Source organism: Convolutriloba macropyga, unplaced genomic scaffold (genome assembly GCF_964194025.1).
Source record: "Convolutriloba macropyga unplaced genomic scaffold, txConMacr16.3 SCAFFOLD_3576, whole genome shotgun sequence".
NCBI classification, from domain to species: domain Eukaryota; kingdom Metazoa; phylum Xenacoelomorpha; order Acoela; family Convolutidae; genus Convolutriloba; species Convolutriloba macropyga.
Window position 1 is genome coordinate 7,396 of NW_027450202.1, and position 19,445 is coordinate 26,840.

At 37.0% G+C, this 19,445-nt stretch overlaps 1 protein-coding gene across 2 annotated transcripts; it reads right to left on the bottom strand.

Moving 5' to 3' along the window:
• Window positions 1–5,843: 5,843 nt before the first annotated feature.
• Window positions 5,844–14,205, bottom strand: LOC142355706 (uncharacterized). 2 transcript variants are annotated; one of them, XM_075407787.1, is made up of 5 exons: window positions 14,063–14,205; window positions 13,628–13,729; window positions 13,118–13,361; window positions 6,830–6,860; window positions 5,844–6,500 (listed from the first exon to the last, which is right to left on the bottom strand). In XM_075407787.1, the coding sequence occupies exons 1-5, from the start codon at window positions 14,094–14,096 to the stop codon at window positions 6,318–6,320; spliced, it is 594 nt and encodes a 197-aa protein (XP_075263902.1). In that variant the 5' UTR covers window positions 14,097–14,205; the 3' UTR covers window positions 5,844–6,317. The 2 variants fall into 2 exon arrangements, with proteins under 2 accessions (XP_075263902.1, XP_075263901.1); XM_075407786.1 differs by having other exon boundaries at window positions 5,844–6,595; window positions 14,063–14,198.
• Between the last annotated feature and the right edge of the window lie 5,240 nt (window positions 14,206–19,445).

Here is a 19,445-nt window from a genome sequence, read left to right on the forward strand (position 1 = left end):
ACCCGATTTTGTTCTTTCTATAAAATAGTGATTATTAAATTAGCAATACAATCATTTGGCCATGCCTCGCGGGCCAGGGCCATGCCTCAGCGGCCCGCGGTATTTGATATAAAACTATCAGAACCGAACGTGGGATTAGTTTATCCATTTAATTATGTTAAAACATGCTTTAATCTCGACAGCTAATTGGCGGGATGAAATGATAGAGGGGTGAAATAGGAGAGGGGTCAAATGATAGAGCGGTGGATAAATCGGGGTTAAAAGATAGGGGGTTAAAAGAATAGGGGTGAAAAAAGCAGAACCAAATACAATAATGCAAACCTGGAGGGCCGATGATCCCGTTGAAAACAGGACTACTAGAAAGGACAATAATAAATATTAAACAACGAACACAAATTAGGACCAAAATTCGATGGCTTTAATAAACAAAATCATAAAATCAAACTCGCATCAGGTAAAAACTAAACAAAACAATTTAACCTATACTTCATTAGAAAAAATATGAGACCTGTGCTCACTGCGACTGGTTAACAAGTCGACAAAAAAGCAAAGAGGTGCGAAATTCAAAAATACGTTTCCATTTTTGAAAACAATTAATTTTACCGTTATTAATGTCATCAGATATCAACTGAAATCCCTGAAATGTTCATTTACGTCTCCATAGGAAGCAACTGAGACATGTCATCATCCAAGGTCCAATTGAGCAAAATTTCAAAGCCAATGGAACCTACGATCGTCGTTATAAATCAAAAAGAAAACAAAAATGTACAAATATAAAAAATCTCAACTATTTTGTGTTAAATCTTGTAGTAACAGTAGTAACAAAGCCGAGAAACAATTGTTTGAATGAAAAAATCGTTATAGAGATCAATTTGTAGTGCACTGGAAACGAGTTGTGACCCGTGTTTACAGAGACTGATCTACAAGTTGACCGAAAAACTATTTAAAAAGATGACGAAATTCAAAAACCGAAATATGTCTTTAAAAACAAATATTTTCAAAAGTCATAACAGACTGAAAATTACAACAAACAGTAATCGATTGAATTGCAGTACCTCAGGAAGCCAGTTGGGCCTGTTAATAAGGAGACTAAGTCACGACCCCACGAAAAAACACCAAAGATATAAAGAAGCCAAAACTTCAAACGATTTTACACAATTCAGGGCACTATAGTTATAAAATGACGCCTGCAAGAACTGTTAATTGTCACTTCTTCTTCACTTTAACATCAGCGAGCCTTATTTATAAAAGGACGACGACGAGGAGATGACAAAAAAAGAAACCCAAAAATTCAACATTATAGAAGACTCGAAAATTTTTGTTTAAATAATGGTCGAATTAATAGATCACAAGGTATAGCTGAGCGCAAAAAAACTAATGAATCAACAAAAAGTAATTGAGACTTCTAATTGTTGAGATCGAGTTACATGATTACATAAATGAAAGCAAAGGGATGCATTTAAAATTTTTTTCTGATTTAAATTTTAAACTCATTAAAACAAACAGCTATTAACTGAAATCTTTAACTAGTTTGATTTATATGTCCTGGGGAAGCAATTAAGACCTATTGTTATCAGGTAAATGGCGTAAAACAACAAAAAATGACAAAAATGGGCAAAAACAAAATCAAATCAATTTAAATTTTTCGAGATAATTGTGTCTCAGCCCAAAATGCATAAATTTTATAACTAAAACAATTATCATATCTATACCATGTATAGATACGCTTTTTGCCAACGCTGTGCGTTTTCCCTACTATGTTTTCCTTCAATTGGTCATGTCAGTATTCTGATAGTTTGACAAGGAAACAAAATGAACTCATAAAATATACAACCATGCTCAAAAATAAAAAAAATTAAAGAAAACGCGTAGTATAAAGAGAAAGAGACCATTAGTTGATCATAGAACCATTGAAAACATTAACTTATATCCCACAGGAAATGGGTGTTTGCTTGTTTTTTTTACTGAGACTGCGCCCCAAGTTGAGAGAAAAAGGATAGAAAATAGTGGCAAAGTTCAAAATTAACCGATATTTTCTTAAAACAATAATACTCAAAGTCAAAACAGACATTAGATAACAACTGAAAAAAACTGTCTAGATTGATTTATAACTCCTAAGAAACGACTGGAGCAAAAGAAATTTACATAAAAAATTTTACATAGCCGAAATGTTTTGAAAAAATATTGCACCCCATTAAAATCTTAAAAATTTATTCTCTTGAGCATCCATGGCGAGATCAAGATCATCCCAGATGTTACTACGCGTCTAAAAAAATGCTCACTTTTTTTCAAATAGTTGCGAAATAGAAAAATTTTTGAACAAAATTTTTCAGTTTGTCAAAAATAAAAATGCAATTTTTATAGTTATCGAGCTTTAATTTGCAAAAAACTAGCAAAATATCAATTCCAGAAGACTCTCAAAGCCAGCGGGTGTAGAACTAGCGGGTTTGTCAGCTTTAAAAGAACATTTCCGCTGTTTCAAGCTATGTATTTCCTGCAAAATTAAGATAAGTGGCCTAAAATGCAAATTTGGTCTGAAAAAAATCGAATTTTGAAAAATTTTTCAAAAATTCTAGCCTAAAAATTCAGTTCAAAGAATTGAGAATAGAGATAGAATCAATAGCGCCACAGCAAAAAAATTTGAACAAATTTTAACAAAATGGACGAAAATTAGGTCAAAACGACCGAAAATGTGAATAAAAACAGATGAATTACCCTCAAATATTCACAAAACCTTAAACCTCAATAACTCCCTATAAAAAGCGAAAACTGAAAAAATCTTAATAATTCCATATTCTACGCTGGACGAGCTTTATAATGATACCACTCTGAACCCTTTACGATGATTATATCGATCGGCCAAAATTGACTGAACAAAAAAAAACCCATTTGAGTATATAGTTCCTCCCCCACTAAAGTGGGTCGGAACAATAATTAAATAACTCGTCGGATTCCACGAAAGTAAAAAAGAAAACAGTAAACACAAAGATCATCTCTTTGATCTGCAAACATAATTTCGACAGCTGAACAAAACTGAAATGGAGCTACTGCCCCACAGAACAACTTTTTTATTGATGAATAAATATGGTACATCTCTATGATCATCTTGAAAACAAATTAGAACTTAAACAAGATTTATGATACTTATATAAGAACTTACAGGTTATCGAGGAGAATACCAACATAAAATTAGTGAAAAAGTGAAATTTCATGAAGCAAACCAATTACAATCAGTTTTTGGGATTTACAATCAACAAAAAGTGAGTTGTCTGCCAAAATTGTTACAGTGATTCTAAATGTAAGCGAATAATCAAAGCGCAAAATTATAGAAAACCTTTCAACCGGAATAGACCTTGAAGATAGGAACACTCAGATCTGATTATACGAACTCATCCATCACGTAAAGGCTTTTCTAGAACTGTTGACAACAATCGACCACTTCTCTGTCAAATGTGTCTAATAAAATAGCAATATAGCCAAAAATTGATCGCATTAAGCAGTAAAATCAAATTTTCTAGCAATATACAGATTCCGAATTGCCAATTAAGTTTATAAGAAAGTTAAGTTTAATACAGTAGAAACAATTTTAAAGAAACGCATGAAATGGGCAATCAGCACCAAATTAACGGCAATATGCCCTTATTTGTAGCATAAAGCATTGCTAAATTGAGGACATCAATCCAGGGAAGAATATAAGTATCAGAAAGCTCGATTAGGTGATTGACATTTTGGTAGCCGTTAGGCAAAAATCCTGAACTAAAGTTCTGTGGAAATTAGGCGAATAGCAGTTGAAATATTTGCGAGGTACTTCAAAATCCGCTTGATGTTATAATGTTGCCAAGTGTCCCTAGCAGTCATTTTTACATGCAAAAGAGTTGCTGAAAGAGCATGCAAAATGTATTATTGTGTTCAATGTTTTATATCAGTTTTCTTACTGTAGTGTCATCATGAACAATGATTCTGGTTTTTAATAAGTAACAGGGAAAGAATGGTGATTGTTTAAAATACATTTCAATAGTTTTAATGTAAATAATTTAGAAGCACTGGTTGCAAAAAGCGTACGGAAAATTTTCAGCTACTTTTTTTTGAAGTCAGTTGTTATAGTCACTTAGTTACAATATATTACCCAACGGATAATGCAATACCTCCTTTTCGTTATTTAATTGGTATTCGCCTATTTTCCACAAAAGTTTAGTTCAGGGTTTTCGCCTAATGGCTACAAAAAATTTCGTTTGCCTGATCGAGTTTTCGCCTATCTTCCTACGCCCCGTACCAAACTACGCTCTTTTGTGTAGCCAATCAGACATGGGCAATGCATAGTTCATGTTTCTGATTTGCATCGCCAGTTAATTTTTCTTTCAACAAATGTTGACTGTCGGTTAAATGAGAGCATAATAGAGAGATTTAAAAGTCTACATTTTGACACGTCTGCTTGTTGAGACGACACATTAACGTGCTTTCGAATGTTTCCACTGACAAAAATCTAAGACGATTATATCAACCACCCAAACATGACTGAAAAACAACTTAGCATATAGTCCTCAACTAAGTGAGCTGGAAACAAAATTTCAAATTTTTAAATCGTTTATAAAGTTGGGACGTCTTGGAAGTTTGTTGAACTCTCCGAAAGAAAACTTGTTAAATTTGAATTCAAGATGAACACAATAAATTTGATATGACTCTTTTACACAAAGTGAGGATTTAAATCGTACAAAGTAAATTAACATTTTTCAAAACTTCTATTTACAAATGAGGGATTTATCTATCAATAGTCTCTACCTATAAAACAACGATAATATTAATTCAATGAAATAATATTTCTGCACTTCTTTGACATCAGTTAGCAAAAACAATTTTCTGGCTTTCTTATGCTTTGGTGTAAATAATTTATTATGAGCAACAAAAGTTGGTGGCAGAAATTCTGTTGCCAAACTTCAAAAAACTGCCAAAATTACTGCAAAAAAATGGCGAAGTTTCAGAATAAATTACAAGTATCTAAGCTGTTCTTGTTAGAGACATCACATCAATCCATTTTCTATTCCACCCCCCACCCCCCCCCCCCCCCCGCAAAGAGGAAAGAAGATTTAACCCATCATAGCTAATTATAGTCCGCCATTTTGAGTCTGTCCCATATAGCTAGTTAAATGAAGATTTAAGTATCAACGTAAGCGACCATTTCAAAGTTTTGATGTTCAGTTGCATGTTTTTCAAACGTTCCCTAAAAACATACAACTTCCTAAACGTGGAATTGAGCATCTGAGCATCTATAGGTCATTTGAACATAAACAGTTACCAACTTGACTCAAAGTGATTTTTGAAACGTTCGTTTACTTCAACTTTATGGGGCATAATACGTAATTGAAGTAATTGGTAGTACTGGAGTTTCTAAACCTATTAGTCTCTCGGGAGCGGAGGTGGAGGAGGTAGGGAAAGAGGAAAAGAGTAAACAAAGAGCCTTAGTCAGTAGATAGCAATTGCTACTACGGTTTCAACGTCGAAAACCATTTTTGTAAAAAAAAATCTAATTATCTATAATTTTTCTTTTGAATGAATGTAAATTTATAGATAATTACACGTCTTTATTGAAACTATTTTGTTTTTGCAACCGTAATAACAATTGTTATCTACTTTATAGTTTCCTTCATGGAAGACATTTGTGAGGGTGGATTAAACGTGACGTTGTTTTGTACTTGAATAAACGGATCTTTTCCGTTTGTGCCCCCCCCCCCCCCCCAGTACGTTATGCGCCCCCAGTTACAGAGCACGTGCCATTATACATAGTAAATCACTATGTAAAAATATTGCACCTGCGTCTGGGGGGTGCAAATAATATGCGCCCACTAAGCTGGGGGGGGGGGCACAAACGGAAAAGATCCGAATAAACACATAATGAACACTAGATAGGATTCAACTTTACTTCTCAGCAATTTAAACTTTTTTCTATCATCATGAAAAAGTGCGTGAAATTGGTGGCTGTAAGTTAAGGTTCCGGAAATTAAGTTTTACCATTTTCTAAAAATAAAAGTTTGATCGTGAACTTATGAATGAATAAATTGAATGTGGAGAGAGGTAATGTTAAAGTAAAGTGAACATCGCGCGGGAAGAATTGACGGCAATGAAGATCGCTGAACTGCAAACTGTAAATGGTGACGTCATTCGTGTGACCTCTAATTTTTAAATTGCACTCACATGGGTCAACGACTAATAATTGTATGCCTGCCCGCATCACGTTTTTTAAATCATAGACACGAACGCAACCGAGATCACTGTGACCTTTTACAGGTTACTCAAGGTCAATTTTGGTGGACCTTAGAGAGTTAAAGGTCACATTTTTCTTGACCGGTTGTGCGCCAGCGGAACCTCGCAAAGAGGTATGACTGTGTGCATTTTGGGTGGAAGGCGGAATGGTGGAATTCTGGATATATTGTGGGTTGGAAGAGGTGTTGTGACTTTGGTGGGTGATCGCAGAAGAGGTCATCAAAGATCCAGAGGCGGAGCTGCTGTGATTGGACAAATAACTCGAGTTATTAACTAGTAATGGAGGATAACATGAGTCAGCTGCAGTTTGTTCACAAGCCAGTAAATCTACTTCGTCCTGAAACACATCCGATTAATATTCGCATCTAGATTTTTTTAAATCTGGAAAATTCGATACTTGTCGTCTACACCGGTTTCTAATATGTTTAACTTGTTCAAAGCGTTGATCTTTTGAACAGATAAAAACAAACAACAAATTGCCGTTTGGCAACATTTCAGAACAGTCATGTTCCAGGTTGGTGACTTGCAAAAGATTATTTTTGGAGATGAAAAACAGTGCGTCATGACTCACCCCGTAAACATTGCCCAATTCCTTGTCTGGTCTGAAACAAAGAGAAAACTTCTAATTCAGAGGCATGTAGATGGTTCTACGTTGTTGTTGTTGTTGAAAGCAATATGGCATTACGAGTATTTTGTACCTAAATTTATGGTGCAAAATTGCATTCATCCGTAAGTGAATCTCACAACCAATCCTAATACAAATGTTCTTAACTAGCCCTTGTGGACAACTTACTTTTAATTAAATTACAGGTCTCTGAAACATACAAGCGAGAAAACGCAATCAGAATTCGCAACAAAGACAATTTCAAAGTACTTATAAAAGTTATCATTAGATTTCACGCTCTCAACTTAAGTACATTCAGAAAATTTTAAAAAATTACATTCTACACGCTTGGTATTTAAAATCCATTTTAAAATAAAGTACTGTAATTAAAATCCATGGCCTTAATATTCACAGCTTTTATGTAACCAGATTTCTACAAATTAAAGTAATTAAATTTCATGATTTTTGGTTTTATTTTTTTTTCAAAAATCCCGCAGCTGTCAATGTGAATTTAGATAAAACGAAATTATTAAAACATTTGTACAAAGTTACGTTTTGAATTGTCCAGCTAAAATGGTAAGTTGAGGCTATGCTAAAATTCTATTCAAACTCTACTTACGAAAGATAGCAAGTAGATTTCACAAATTTGTCAGCGTTCTCTGCAATCCCCCGTACGGCAAAACAACTCGTGATGACCGCGCATAAATCCAAGCACAAACCTGACTGGTCATTACCAGTAGTTGCCGAAGCCCAGATGTTAGTTAGAGAAAAAGAGTAAAAAGTATATATTGAAAAAACACTGAATTTCCAAAACCACATTACATATTTAGATAATCGTAATATGGAACAGGTAGTGTAATTTTACTATGAAGTATACAATATAATAATATCATGGTTTCCACCATCTTGGCTTTGCCCCACTTAAGGGAGGTTCAATTTTGATTAAGGTTTTCTAACGGATCCCATCGAGAAGGATAGCAGTAGTATCTGAATTTAGAAATTGCAGTAGTATCTGAATTTATAACAACATAGATGCTTATTAATGTACAAAGAAAAGTAAAGTAATGATAGCCATTAAAATCATTTCGTTCTTTTTGCGAATCGGTTGTCTTTCCAAGAAATCTGACCATGTATTACATTTCTTGGGTCACATTTCTTCGGTTTGCAGAAGCTTTGGTTTGGTAAAACTTTGTTCTATAGAATAATACCTTGACGAATAACGCTTTCTTCGGCCAGCTTACATTTAACATTTTGTGTGGTGTAGTTAACCTTTTGCGTGGCTCAATTGTAACGGTACAATTGAGTCAAAGCTATTGAATCAAAGCGCCATTACGATCACGTGTGCAGTTGCCCCTTTTTATATTATCGTTGTTGTGCTGTGGCGGGAGTTCAATCGTCAATGTCATGTTGGCTACAACAGTTTTTGTTGGGTTATGGACTTTCGCAAGCGGAATAAAAAGCGTTTTTAACTAAGTAAAAGAATTAATTTCTCAAAAATGAGAGAATAACAAAATGATATTATACAGTATAATTTAGAGGTTTACAGGAGAGATCTGATTATTAGATCAAGATGGTGATTTGAATTTGGGGATGAAAAAGGACTCAAAAATCAGCTGTATATATACCCATTATCAGTGTGAAAAAGTCAAGATACAAAACTAATCTTAGCACCTTGATTTATAGTGGGGGTCGCAAAGGTTACCCAATATGGTTTGCTTCTGCAAATCAGTCGCAAAGGGAACCATAAATGGAATGCATTTGCACTTTTCTAAGAATTCATTCACACTTCCGGGGATATCATCTTCATTTAATACATGCTGGGAAGATTTTACATCACTTAATTTAACTCTAATAATAGTTATCTAGATTCACCAATTTGAACCGATTATTGATTCTCAGCACCATTTCTTGACGATTCATTTATATAAATTCTTTGATCGAAGTCATATTGCTTGTCTTTCTAATCTGGTAAGTCAAACTTTCTTTCTAGTTCTCACTAAGTTTAAGACTATAGTTTGATCGATATTCTAACACCCCCACTCAGACTTGAGTTGATTGCGTAGAGTCTGTTCCCATCAAAACTGCTCTGAATGTTTCCACTTTGGAAACGGGTAAGGACTTTGTGAAGATGTCCGCTGCCATTTTGTTTGTAGGAACGTAATGAATTGAAAAAGTCCCATCCTCCGTCTTGTCACGAATGAAGTGGAACTTTGTCTCGATGTGCTTGCTCCTCTTCTGCATGACTGGGTTTTGGCAAAGTCTGATACAACTTTGGTTGTCCTCTCCAATTGCTATTGGACGTTTCTGTTGGATACCAAAATCCCCTAGAAGTTGTTTCAGGTAGAGTGCTTCCTGAACTGCTGCTGCCGTGCCCTGATATTCTGCTTCTGATGACGAAAGAGCAACTGTGGCCTGCTTCTTGACACCCCAGCTGAGTGCTGCGCCACGTCCGTTGAGCTTGAAGTAATAGCCCGTTGTTGATTTTCTGTCGTTCACGTCTCCAGACCAGTCTGCATCACTTTCCCCCACTAAATCATAACTAGCCTATTTTGTGTAAGAAAGCTTTAAACCTTTTGAACCTTGAAGATATCGCAGAAGTCGTTTTCCGCACATCCAGTGTTGATTGGTAGGTGCATTCATGTGTCTAGACAGAATGTTGACTGTGAACATGATGTCTGGCCTCGTCTGTTTGGCCAGATACAGAAGTGATCCAACCAAGCTTCTGTAGATCCTCTGGTCCATTTCTTCGTCTCCGTTCTGTGCTGTCTGAAGTTTCAAATTCAAATCAGCTGGAGTTCTTGAGGGTTTGCATTGATCCATTTGAAACCGCTCAAGCATTGTTTCTATGTAGCGTTCTTGGTCGACTGTGACTTTGCCCTCTTCTCGTTTGATTCTGAGACCCAAAAACCAGTGTAGTCTCCCTCTGTCTTCCATGTGAAAGGTTGCTTCTAGTGCATTCTTGACATCAGAGACCACTGTCATAATTCTTGATGCTACTATGATGTCGTCAACCCAGACCAAGATGAAAGTGCGATCCTCTGCCTCTGATCTTAATAACAAGCAGTGATCGTTCCTGCTTCTGGTGAACCCCTGTTTCAGTAGGAAGTTTGCCAGCTCTTTGTACCAGTTGTTAGCAGCCTGTTTCAAACCATAAATTGAATTATTTAGTCGACATACTAACTTCTCCCCATCTGATCCGCATTTTACAAACTCCTGTGGCTGTTCCAGATACACTTCCTCCTCGATTGGTGAGTGCAGGAAAGCAGTCTTGACATCAAATTGGTGCATCACATGGCCCTGCTTTGCTGATAGCTGACGTAGAATCCTGAATGTCTCCGGCTTACAGGTAGGCGCAAAAGTCTCAAAGTAGTCCAGTCCTTCCACTTGTTTGAAGCCTTTCGCCACATAGCGCGTTTTGTATTTGTCCACTTGACCACTGAGTCCCAATTTCACTTTGGAGACCCATTTGCCCGGTATGACGTCCCTGTCTGTGGGTGGTCTCACTAGGTTCCAAGTCTCGTTGTCTTGGAGTGCCTTGACCTCGTCCTTCATTGCCCAGTGCCACTGGTCCCAATCGTCACCTTGCTTGGCTTCGTAAACTGTTTTGGGTTCCACATAGTCGCCCTTAGTCACAGCAAGATGGGTCCTGACTTCTCCAAAAAATTGCGGAACATTCCTTGCTCGTGTCCCTCGTCTGGGCTCTGCTCTGTCCGCGTGTTCCAGTGCATCTTCATTGACGCCAACTGTCTCTAACTGTGAGAAGTCTTCTGTGTCACTGTCTTCCAGTGAATCTGTGTCTCTGTGACTCCCTCTTGTTGCAGTAGATTCTTCATCTAGTGCTGTTTCTCCAACATCCGAGGCCTCTTGTCTCAGTGTTGTTTCTTGAGTATTCGCGCTCCCTGCGTCATGCCACTCATCCTTTATTGCAGTAGATGTGTCCTGTCGTTCTCTCTTGTCATCGTCTTGATGACCATCATCTGGGTGCCAGATTCCCAGTTCCGACCCATCATCTAGTAGGTCAGCCGTTTCTTTGTTGTCAGGGATTGAGCGCACTTCAGACTCCTTGATGATCACATCTCGAACTGCCATCATCTTGCGTGTGTTGGGTATGTACACCAGGTATCCATTTTTTCCTTCGGTGTAACCCACAAACTTTCCTTCCAGTGCCTTGGGTTCAAGTTTGCTGACTTCTCTGTCCCTCTTCCTCATGAAGACTGTGCAACCAAAAATAGATAATTTACTAATTGGAAGCTTAGGTTTTATACCTCTCATCAGCTCTGCTGGGCATTTTTCTTCTCCTCGTCTCACAACCAAGTTTCTGATCCTTGCTGCGTGAAGAATTGCTGCTCCCCACATCATCTTGGGTAGTCCTGAGTCAATGAGCAAACATCTTGCCATCTCCAACAGTGTCCTGTTGCACCTCTCAGCTAACCCATTCTGTTGTGGCGTCTCTGGTATGGTCCACTGGGTAAGAGCTTCCCAGCATTCCTCGTCTGGTGTAGCCAATGTTGGACCCATTGCCACTGACTCATGTTTGCCTCCATCTCTTTGTCTCTTGCATGCCCTGTCTAGGTGACCCTTCTCACCACACTTGCTGCATTGTGCTGTCTCCTTCTTCCTGCAGTCCTTGGCAAAGTGTCCAGGGATCCCACACACAAAGCAATTTCCTTTCCTGGGTCCCTTCTTGAAGTCACGCTTCACTGCCAGTGCCACTGAACCACGTTGTCCCTTGTGTCTCTGCACCGTGCTCTCATGAAAGTTCTGCAGCCTTTTCCTCAACTCTGTGAAGTTCGTTGCCGGGTTGAAGCTTTCCTGTATAACAAAACTTTCATACCTCATTGGCAGACCATTGAGGACCGAGGCGTTGAAGAGGGTCTCTGAGACTGCTTCCCCTGCTTCTTGTAGCCTTGTGAGCAACTCCTGTCCTCTGATGAAGAAGCTGTCCAAATCCTCAGAATCCTCGAGCTGCAGTCGAGCAAGCTGTGCCACTAAAGTCACCACTGTCGGCGTCTCCACACTCTGAAATCTCTCTTGCAAAAACTTCCAAGCCTTTGCTCCATCTCCAATGCCATCATCTCCCACACAGTCATGTCTCATCAGCATGAGGGTTGTTGCATCTAGAGTCAGTGCCAGATGGCACCACACATTGTTCCGTTTCTCGTTGATGTCTGCAACTTCCTTCTCATATGCATCCTTCAGCACCTTGTGGTTCTTCTTCTCAACATTGGTTGCCCCATTGGCCAGTGGCGCAGGCTCATTGGGTTGCTCCTCTGTCCCCAGTAGTGATTTGTAGAGTCCCTTCGTCTGCATCATCGCTACAAATCTTGTGCTCCAGATTGGAAGGTCCTGTGCCTTTCCTGTGTAGGTCAGCAGCTTCACTGTCTGTTGATCCCCTGAAGTTTGAGCAGGCAAAACAATTGTGAAAAGAAAAGGTACTAAGCAGAAAAGTATTATGACTTTCAACAACAGATTGGTTTTGTTTTGGAAATCAATTTTATGACTTAGAAAATTGCTGGGCCCATAACTTGTTGGGTTATGGACTTTCGCAAGCGGAATAAAAAGCGTTTTTAACTATTTAAAAGAATTAATTTCTCAAAAATGAGAGAATAACAAAATGATATTTTACAGTAGAATTTAGAGATTTACAGGAGAGATCTGATTATTAGATCAAGATGGTGATTTGTGTTTGGGGATGAAAAAGGACTCAAAATCAGCTGTATATATACCCATTATCAGTGTGAAAAAGTCAAGATACAAAACTAATCTTAGCACCTTGATTTATAGTTGGGGTCGCAAAGGTTACCCAATATGGTTTGCTTCTGCAAATCAGTCGCAAAGGGAACCATAAATGGAATGCATTTGCACTTTTCTAAGAATTCATTCACACTTCCGGAGATATCATCATCATTTAATACATGCTGGGAAGATTTTACATCACTTAATCTAACTCTAATAATAGTTATCTAGATTCACCAATTTGAACCGAATATTGATTCTCAGCACCCTTTCTTGACGATTCATTTATATAATTTCTTTGATCGAAGTCATATTGCTTGTCTTTCTAATCTGGAAAGTCAAACTTTCTTTCTAGTTCTCACTAAGTTTAAGACTATAGTTTGATCGATATTCTAACAGTTTTTGTTGGACAAAATTCTCGATCATTTAGTTTTACATTTCTATTACGTTATTATTCAGTTTTATGAAAGTTATCATTAATTTTTTTTTGTAAATGCCCGTTTGAGGATGCTTACTCACGAGTCACAATTGACCCCGTTGACTCCATTCTGTGCACCCTGAGCAGAGGAGGAGTTGACGACAACTGAGTTCAACTCGATCTCTCCTAACAGGTCCTGTGCTGAGTGAAGACTCCTCTCCAACACTGCAATCTCCTTCTGCTGTCTCTCATTGATCTGTCTGAGAGAGGACAGCTCTGCCTCTGTTCTCTCCTGCTTTGACCTCTGCAGGTCTATCAGTTGATCCTTGCGTCTCTCTCGCTCATCTGAATACAAACCAAATGAATGCAGAGGTCAAATGGCAAATCTTTGAAACTTGAGGAGTTAATATCTCTACCCAGAACTTTTTTCGTCAGATTTAACCTCCGCCCCCCCCCCCCGACCAAGTATTTCAATAATCGTGTTTAACCAATTATAACAAGCGTGCTTGTTTTCACAGGTACAACACAAGAGCTAAGACTTGTAAAAAAACAAGAGTTAGAGCGAGGATAGAAAGTGTTACTCAACACAGATCAAGTGATGTGTGGCTTACTTGTGAGAGATAATTCCTTGTGGAGGAGGTCAACTTGCGACTGTAACTCAAGGATCTTTCCCTCTCCCTCCGAGTGCTTCATCGCCAACTGCTCCAACTCAGCTGAAATGACACAACATCAAATTTTCAAAACCATGAATGAACACCTCAGCCATTGTACTATTAGGCTGTTTTCAAGAATCGTTTCAAACGGCGTCTTACTCTTTTCAAATATTGATGTTTCAGCATCTGCCGTTGATTAAGACTGATACCGTCGTCTATCAATCTCATTATTAACATAATTGCCTAATTTACCGCTTCAAGAATAAGTGACCTTGCAGTGATTAACTATTATTATTTAAGATGTTGCAGAGATGTAGACACAATTCGTTCCTGACAACCCTGACATGGGTTGAGGGTTGAATTTTTTTCATTTTTTCTTTGAATGACTCTTACGTTTGAGGGTGGACAGATCGGTGGAACATTGCATGGCCTTCTCCCTCCATTCCTTATTCTCCTTCTTCAGATTGGTTTCTGAAATCTCCAGGTCCTAAAAACGAAGTTGAGTTCAAAACAACACTTTTTTGCACTAGTTTAAAATAGGAATGTCAATAATAAAAACGGGCTATATCTGACGGCTGTAAGAATATCGCTTGAGGCGTGGGACTTAAAAAGCCACTTTCACAACAAAATGGAGATAATTGAGCAAAATAGTACCAAGATAAACTTCAAAAATTTTGCAGCCAATTAAATTTTCGTTAATAAAAAATGTTAGTCTTTTTGGTGCGTGTGTTGACCCAAATGATTGTTTTTAGCGACGCATCTCACACATGGAGTTGTAAATTTTTAGCAACTTGAAAAATTACGTTTTAAGCGGTAATCCAGAAGAAGTTATCAACATTTCTTAAATTAGTGAACTAAATTAGAACACTTCATAAAAATGGCCCATTCCATAAAAAAGCTTCTGACAATCACATAGAGGCGTTGAAATTCCAAAGTTACAAAGAGAGATTTTGTAATGAACCAAAGAACTTGTGTTCATAGAGTCAAAAAAGGAAAGAGTTAGACTGTCGTATTAAGGCACTCGTGCCTTTTTGCACTGCAGTCACTCAAATAGTTGCAAAACGATCAGTCATCAACAGAATATCCTTAATATTGCCTATTACGCGCTCAAACACGTTCTCGCGAGCAGGTCCTTCTGCTGAGCCTCGCGCTATCCTGTGCTTCTTCTCTGCAAAGGGCAACGTTACCTCTGCTGTTGGCTACTGGACTAGGAAAAAAGGGGAGTTGCAGCTAAAAGATTGAAATGAAGTCTTGTTCTAGAGATGGCAGCTGGAGAGAAGACGACGTCCGTTGTTGAAGCTCCAAAACTCCGAAACATTGGTTTTGAAATTTTCAGAGTCCTGCTTTTATCCTACTTTTCCATCTGCCTTAAGTTTCGCCAATCAGAAGCAATGATCTCAAAATTCTGCTTCTTTCTTTTTGGTAAGACGTACTGCATGGAGCATGAACTTGGAATTGCCGGCCTTCTCCTCAGCATCCTTTCTTATTTTGTTCATACATGCAAAGATTCACCAGAACCGCACACCCATAATTCAAGTAAATTACTTTTTAATAAATTGCGCATATGTTTCTACTAAATGGGGGACATGGAAATATTACTTCATTAAAGATTGTACAATAATTTGTTTAATGGTGTAATCAATCACCTGAGCCCTTTTTTCCTATCAACGACACTCCTTAAATTTCTATCTCCATTGTTCTGTTACTCTACTCCCTTGCCTTCCTATCTAAATTCAAAATGGCAGCCCAAAAAGCGCACAACTTATATTTGTCAAGCTCCAGATCTGGAGCCTCGGAGACCTCAGTGAGCAGTGCGACAACCGTGTCATCGAGGGCCACGTTGGAGACCGTCGCTTCCTCAGTAGAGTGAAATCATCACATAACGCAGTACCCCTGACCAGCGACTGCAAACCACCGAGAGGGTCAAGCTATCGTGGTCAAGGTCGCTCAGACGAAGGTCGGTGACGACATCAGGTACATCGGGTGTGGGGAGTGCCAGTAGGCGCTGTACCAAGGGGGGTAATGTTACAAGAGGGGGTATGACCCCTAATTTTTATGGAAAAGTTACGTTCAACTGTCTATTGTAGTTGCACATACATATTCGACTCAAGACTTATTACCGCCGCATATATATTATTTTAATACTAACTACACTAAATTTACATTCTTTTCTTTCTTCCCTTAGTCAAGGAAATAGCGATTGACTCAGGCATATTTCTTTTCATATAAGCATTTGAGGCTACGCGACAATTGTTTTAGGTTTAAATTGCGTCTATTTTTCGATCCCACAAAACCTCCTATTTAATGGAAGGCATATGGTTGCTGTTCAGAGATAAGAACTTCACAAAACCGTCGCTAAAATTGCAGTTGCGGTTTCGACAAGGTCTTGAGGTAAAATTGAGTGTTCATCGGTATATACAAGTGCTGCTTCCATTTCAGTTTCTAAATCGCTGCATAAAAATTGATTAATGAGTACGCTGTTTCTGATTAGTTTTTTCTGTTCAAATTATTGAGTTCTCAAGAAAATACAATTGTTTAAACTTTTAACCCAAAATTAGATGTTTTTAGGTTCTATTGTTGGGTTTAGAGGTTTTAGACTCATTTAGATGTGCTTCCTCGGTTATTATTTGAAATGGTTGAATATTCTCAAAGCAAAACAAGTTTGTGGTCATGCATCCAAAGTTGATGCATCAACCCTAAAGAGATTGAAGTCATTTTGGGGCTACACTTTCTTGAGTCTGAAAAGAATATTTAAAAACGACTCCATTTTGGATTCACTAAAAAGCATCCAATCCAAAGAAGCAATCAAAGGCCTTTTCTTTGATCCTTAAAATTAGTAGAGCTTGATCAGGTTTGGCTGTAAATGAGTACTATAAAATATAAAAGTAGTCGTTCAAAAAACTTAAACAATTGCTCAGCTATTGTGGTTAGATGTATTCCTAGTAAATATATCAACAATTACGGTGACTCAGATGCGATTTTGACAGCAGAGCTATGATTTCAGTTCAGTAGAAGAACGATACATGTTTTTGTTTTTAAATTCGTTTTATTATATCTAAAAGTTTGCCCAGGTTGAGGTGCCATCCGGAAGTGACCTCTGATCAGACCGTGCCAGACGAAAGTAAACACCGATCAGACCATCCCAGACGGAAGTATCCTCTGATCAGACTAATGTGCGCTCAAAACACCGTGTGCGCTTAATGTGCGCTCAAAACAGTCTCTGATCATACCATTCTCATCCGGAAGTGACCTCTGATCCGACCCAAATCAGACCATTGCCAGACGATTGTGCAACCATGGCCCAGACGAAACCCAGACCACTGTCCAGACGATTGTGCGCGTCAGATGACCTCTGATCAGACTATCCCCAGATCCAAGTGCCACTGATCAGACCATCTTCTGAACATCTTCCGACCAACTCCAGACCGTCGTCCAGACGATTTTGCGACCATGGCCCAGACGATTGTGCGCTTCAGATGACCTCTGATCAGACTATCCCCAGACCCAAATGCCACTTGTCAGACCATCTTCTGAACATCTTCCGACCACCTCCAGACCATCGTCCAGACGACTGTGCGACCATGGCCCAGACGATTGTGCGTTTCAGATGACCTCTGATCAGACTATCCCCAGACCCAAATGCCACTGATCAGACCATCTTCTGAACATCTTTCGACGACCTCAAGACCATCGTCCAGACAATTGTTTGCGTCAGATGAGCTCTGATCAGATTATCCCAAAAGCGAAAATACCACTATTCAGACCCATTTTTATTAGAAGTTTGATCAGGTCAAGGAGCAAGTTTAAAGTGAACCAAATTGATATCCCAGACTTACAATAGTATTTAAAGATATGCGGAGAATTCATATATTTTGCTTGATTTACCAAATTAAAAAAAAGTTTTATGTTTTTTAATATTTATCATTGAATATATCTTGAAAATATCTATGTGAAAAAATCTATGGTTACATGGATTAAAGATAAAATGTCCTCTTTTCTTTTTTAATTCATTTTATTCCTCTTGATAAACAGATGTTGTTTATGTTAATTTTGTTGTTTCCTTATGTTTATTTTAATCATATTAATGTAATGCTTAACCGTCCATGTATCTATTATTACTGAACTGATATTTCATACAAGTAATCTATTCTTTATGACAGCCGATGAGGTATTCAAGTTTATTTTATGTTCATCTAATTTTATTTTCAAAAATGAATGATCAACGCGTCAGGGAGTAAATGGAAATGATACCCCAGACTACCAGTAGTATATAAATTTTACAACAATCAGAATGGTCTGCCTAACTGATATGTATGAATAATCAACCGGGAAAGTAAATAAAAAAAACAAAAACTACATTGAAATTTTTAAGCGTTTTAGGCTTCCAAAAATTTTCTCAACAATAAACGTGTTCCCTGTTAACTGATACACACAGAGCGCTAGCTACAAACCAAATCAGACTTTTAACATGCATAAACAAACATTTAAATCGGACAAACTTAAAAAAATTAACTAATTTGGTTTTATTAAGTTTAAAGAATTTTTTTTCGTCTTGAGCATCCTTGTGTTCTGAATTTTTATCTATTGCAAATTTTTTTTCTGACGGATTATTACTATTTCCACCTTTTTTGGTAATTGTGCAAAATATTTCCTTTTATTTCTACAAATCGAGTTGGTTATCAGATCATAAAACGACACACTTTAAAAATTTAGTAAAAACTTCTTTTTGGTTTTCTTAGTTCTTCTTTAGACACTAACGCTATCGGACATATCTAATACAAACAGTTTTTTTTTCGGATACAAAATTTGTGTTTTTAGAGGACTTGATGTAAAAATACTTCAAAAATAGCCCCTGACAATGATAATAGTGATGCAAATTTTCAAAAAGTTTTTAAATAGAAAATTGTTTTAAAAACTCTTACTCAAATTTTAAGTTTCAAAAAATTAAAGCAAAGAGGATGTAGTTTCGATCAAAAAAACTTTATTTAATTAGAAACGAAAACAATTTTGTAAAAAGAGAACTGAAAATTTTATGATGCAAAATGCAAATTGTTTTGAAAAACGCTAGTTAGTAGTCATTTTTTCTTGAATCATTCACAAATCATTTCTTATTTAAGCTTTGTTTATTGGAACTTTATAAATAAAATTTAGTTTTTCGAAAAGTTCCGACATCGAAGAAAAAAACGTTGTAGTTTATTCAATTTTCGTAACGTAAGAAGCCTCTGTATTGCTAATAACAACTGCAAAGTTTTCGAAATTTTAGTCAATTTTAAAAATTTTTCCTCTAATTTTTCATTTAGTGAGAGTTGAGACGCGAATTAGAGCTCATTTTTTTTGCATTTTTAACTTTCTTCCTGAATAATAATAATAATTATATATATATATATATATATATATAAATATATATATAAGTGCATATATAAATATATATATATATATATATATATATATATATATATATATATATGTATGTATATATATATATATATATGTATGTATATATATATATATATATATATATATATACATATATATATATATATATATATATATATTGATTACTTTTTATTCAGTTTGAAAGCAAAATTTTGTAAAAGAAGAAAATTTAACAACAAAAAATACGGTTGTTTCGAAAATCTTTCACCAATAATTTTTTATTCAGGCAATGTTTTTTAACGATTTATAACCAAAATCAAAGCATTTTTATTGAGTCTCAGATTGCAGAACAAATTGTAGTTTGCTCTATTTTCGTGCCGCAAGAGGCCTCTGTAGTGCT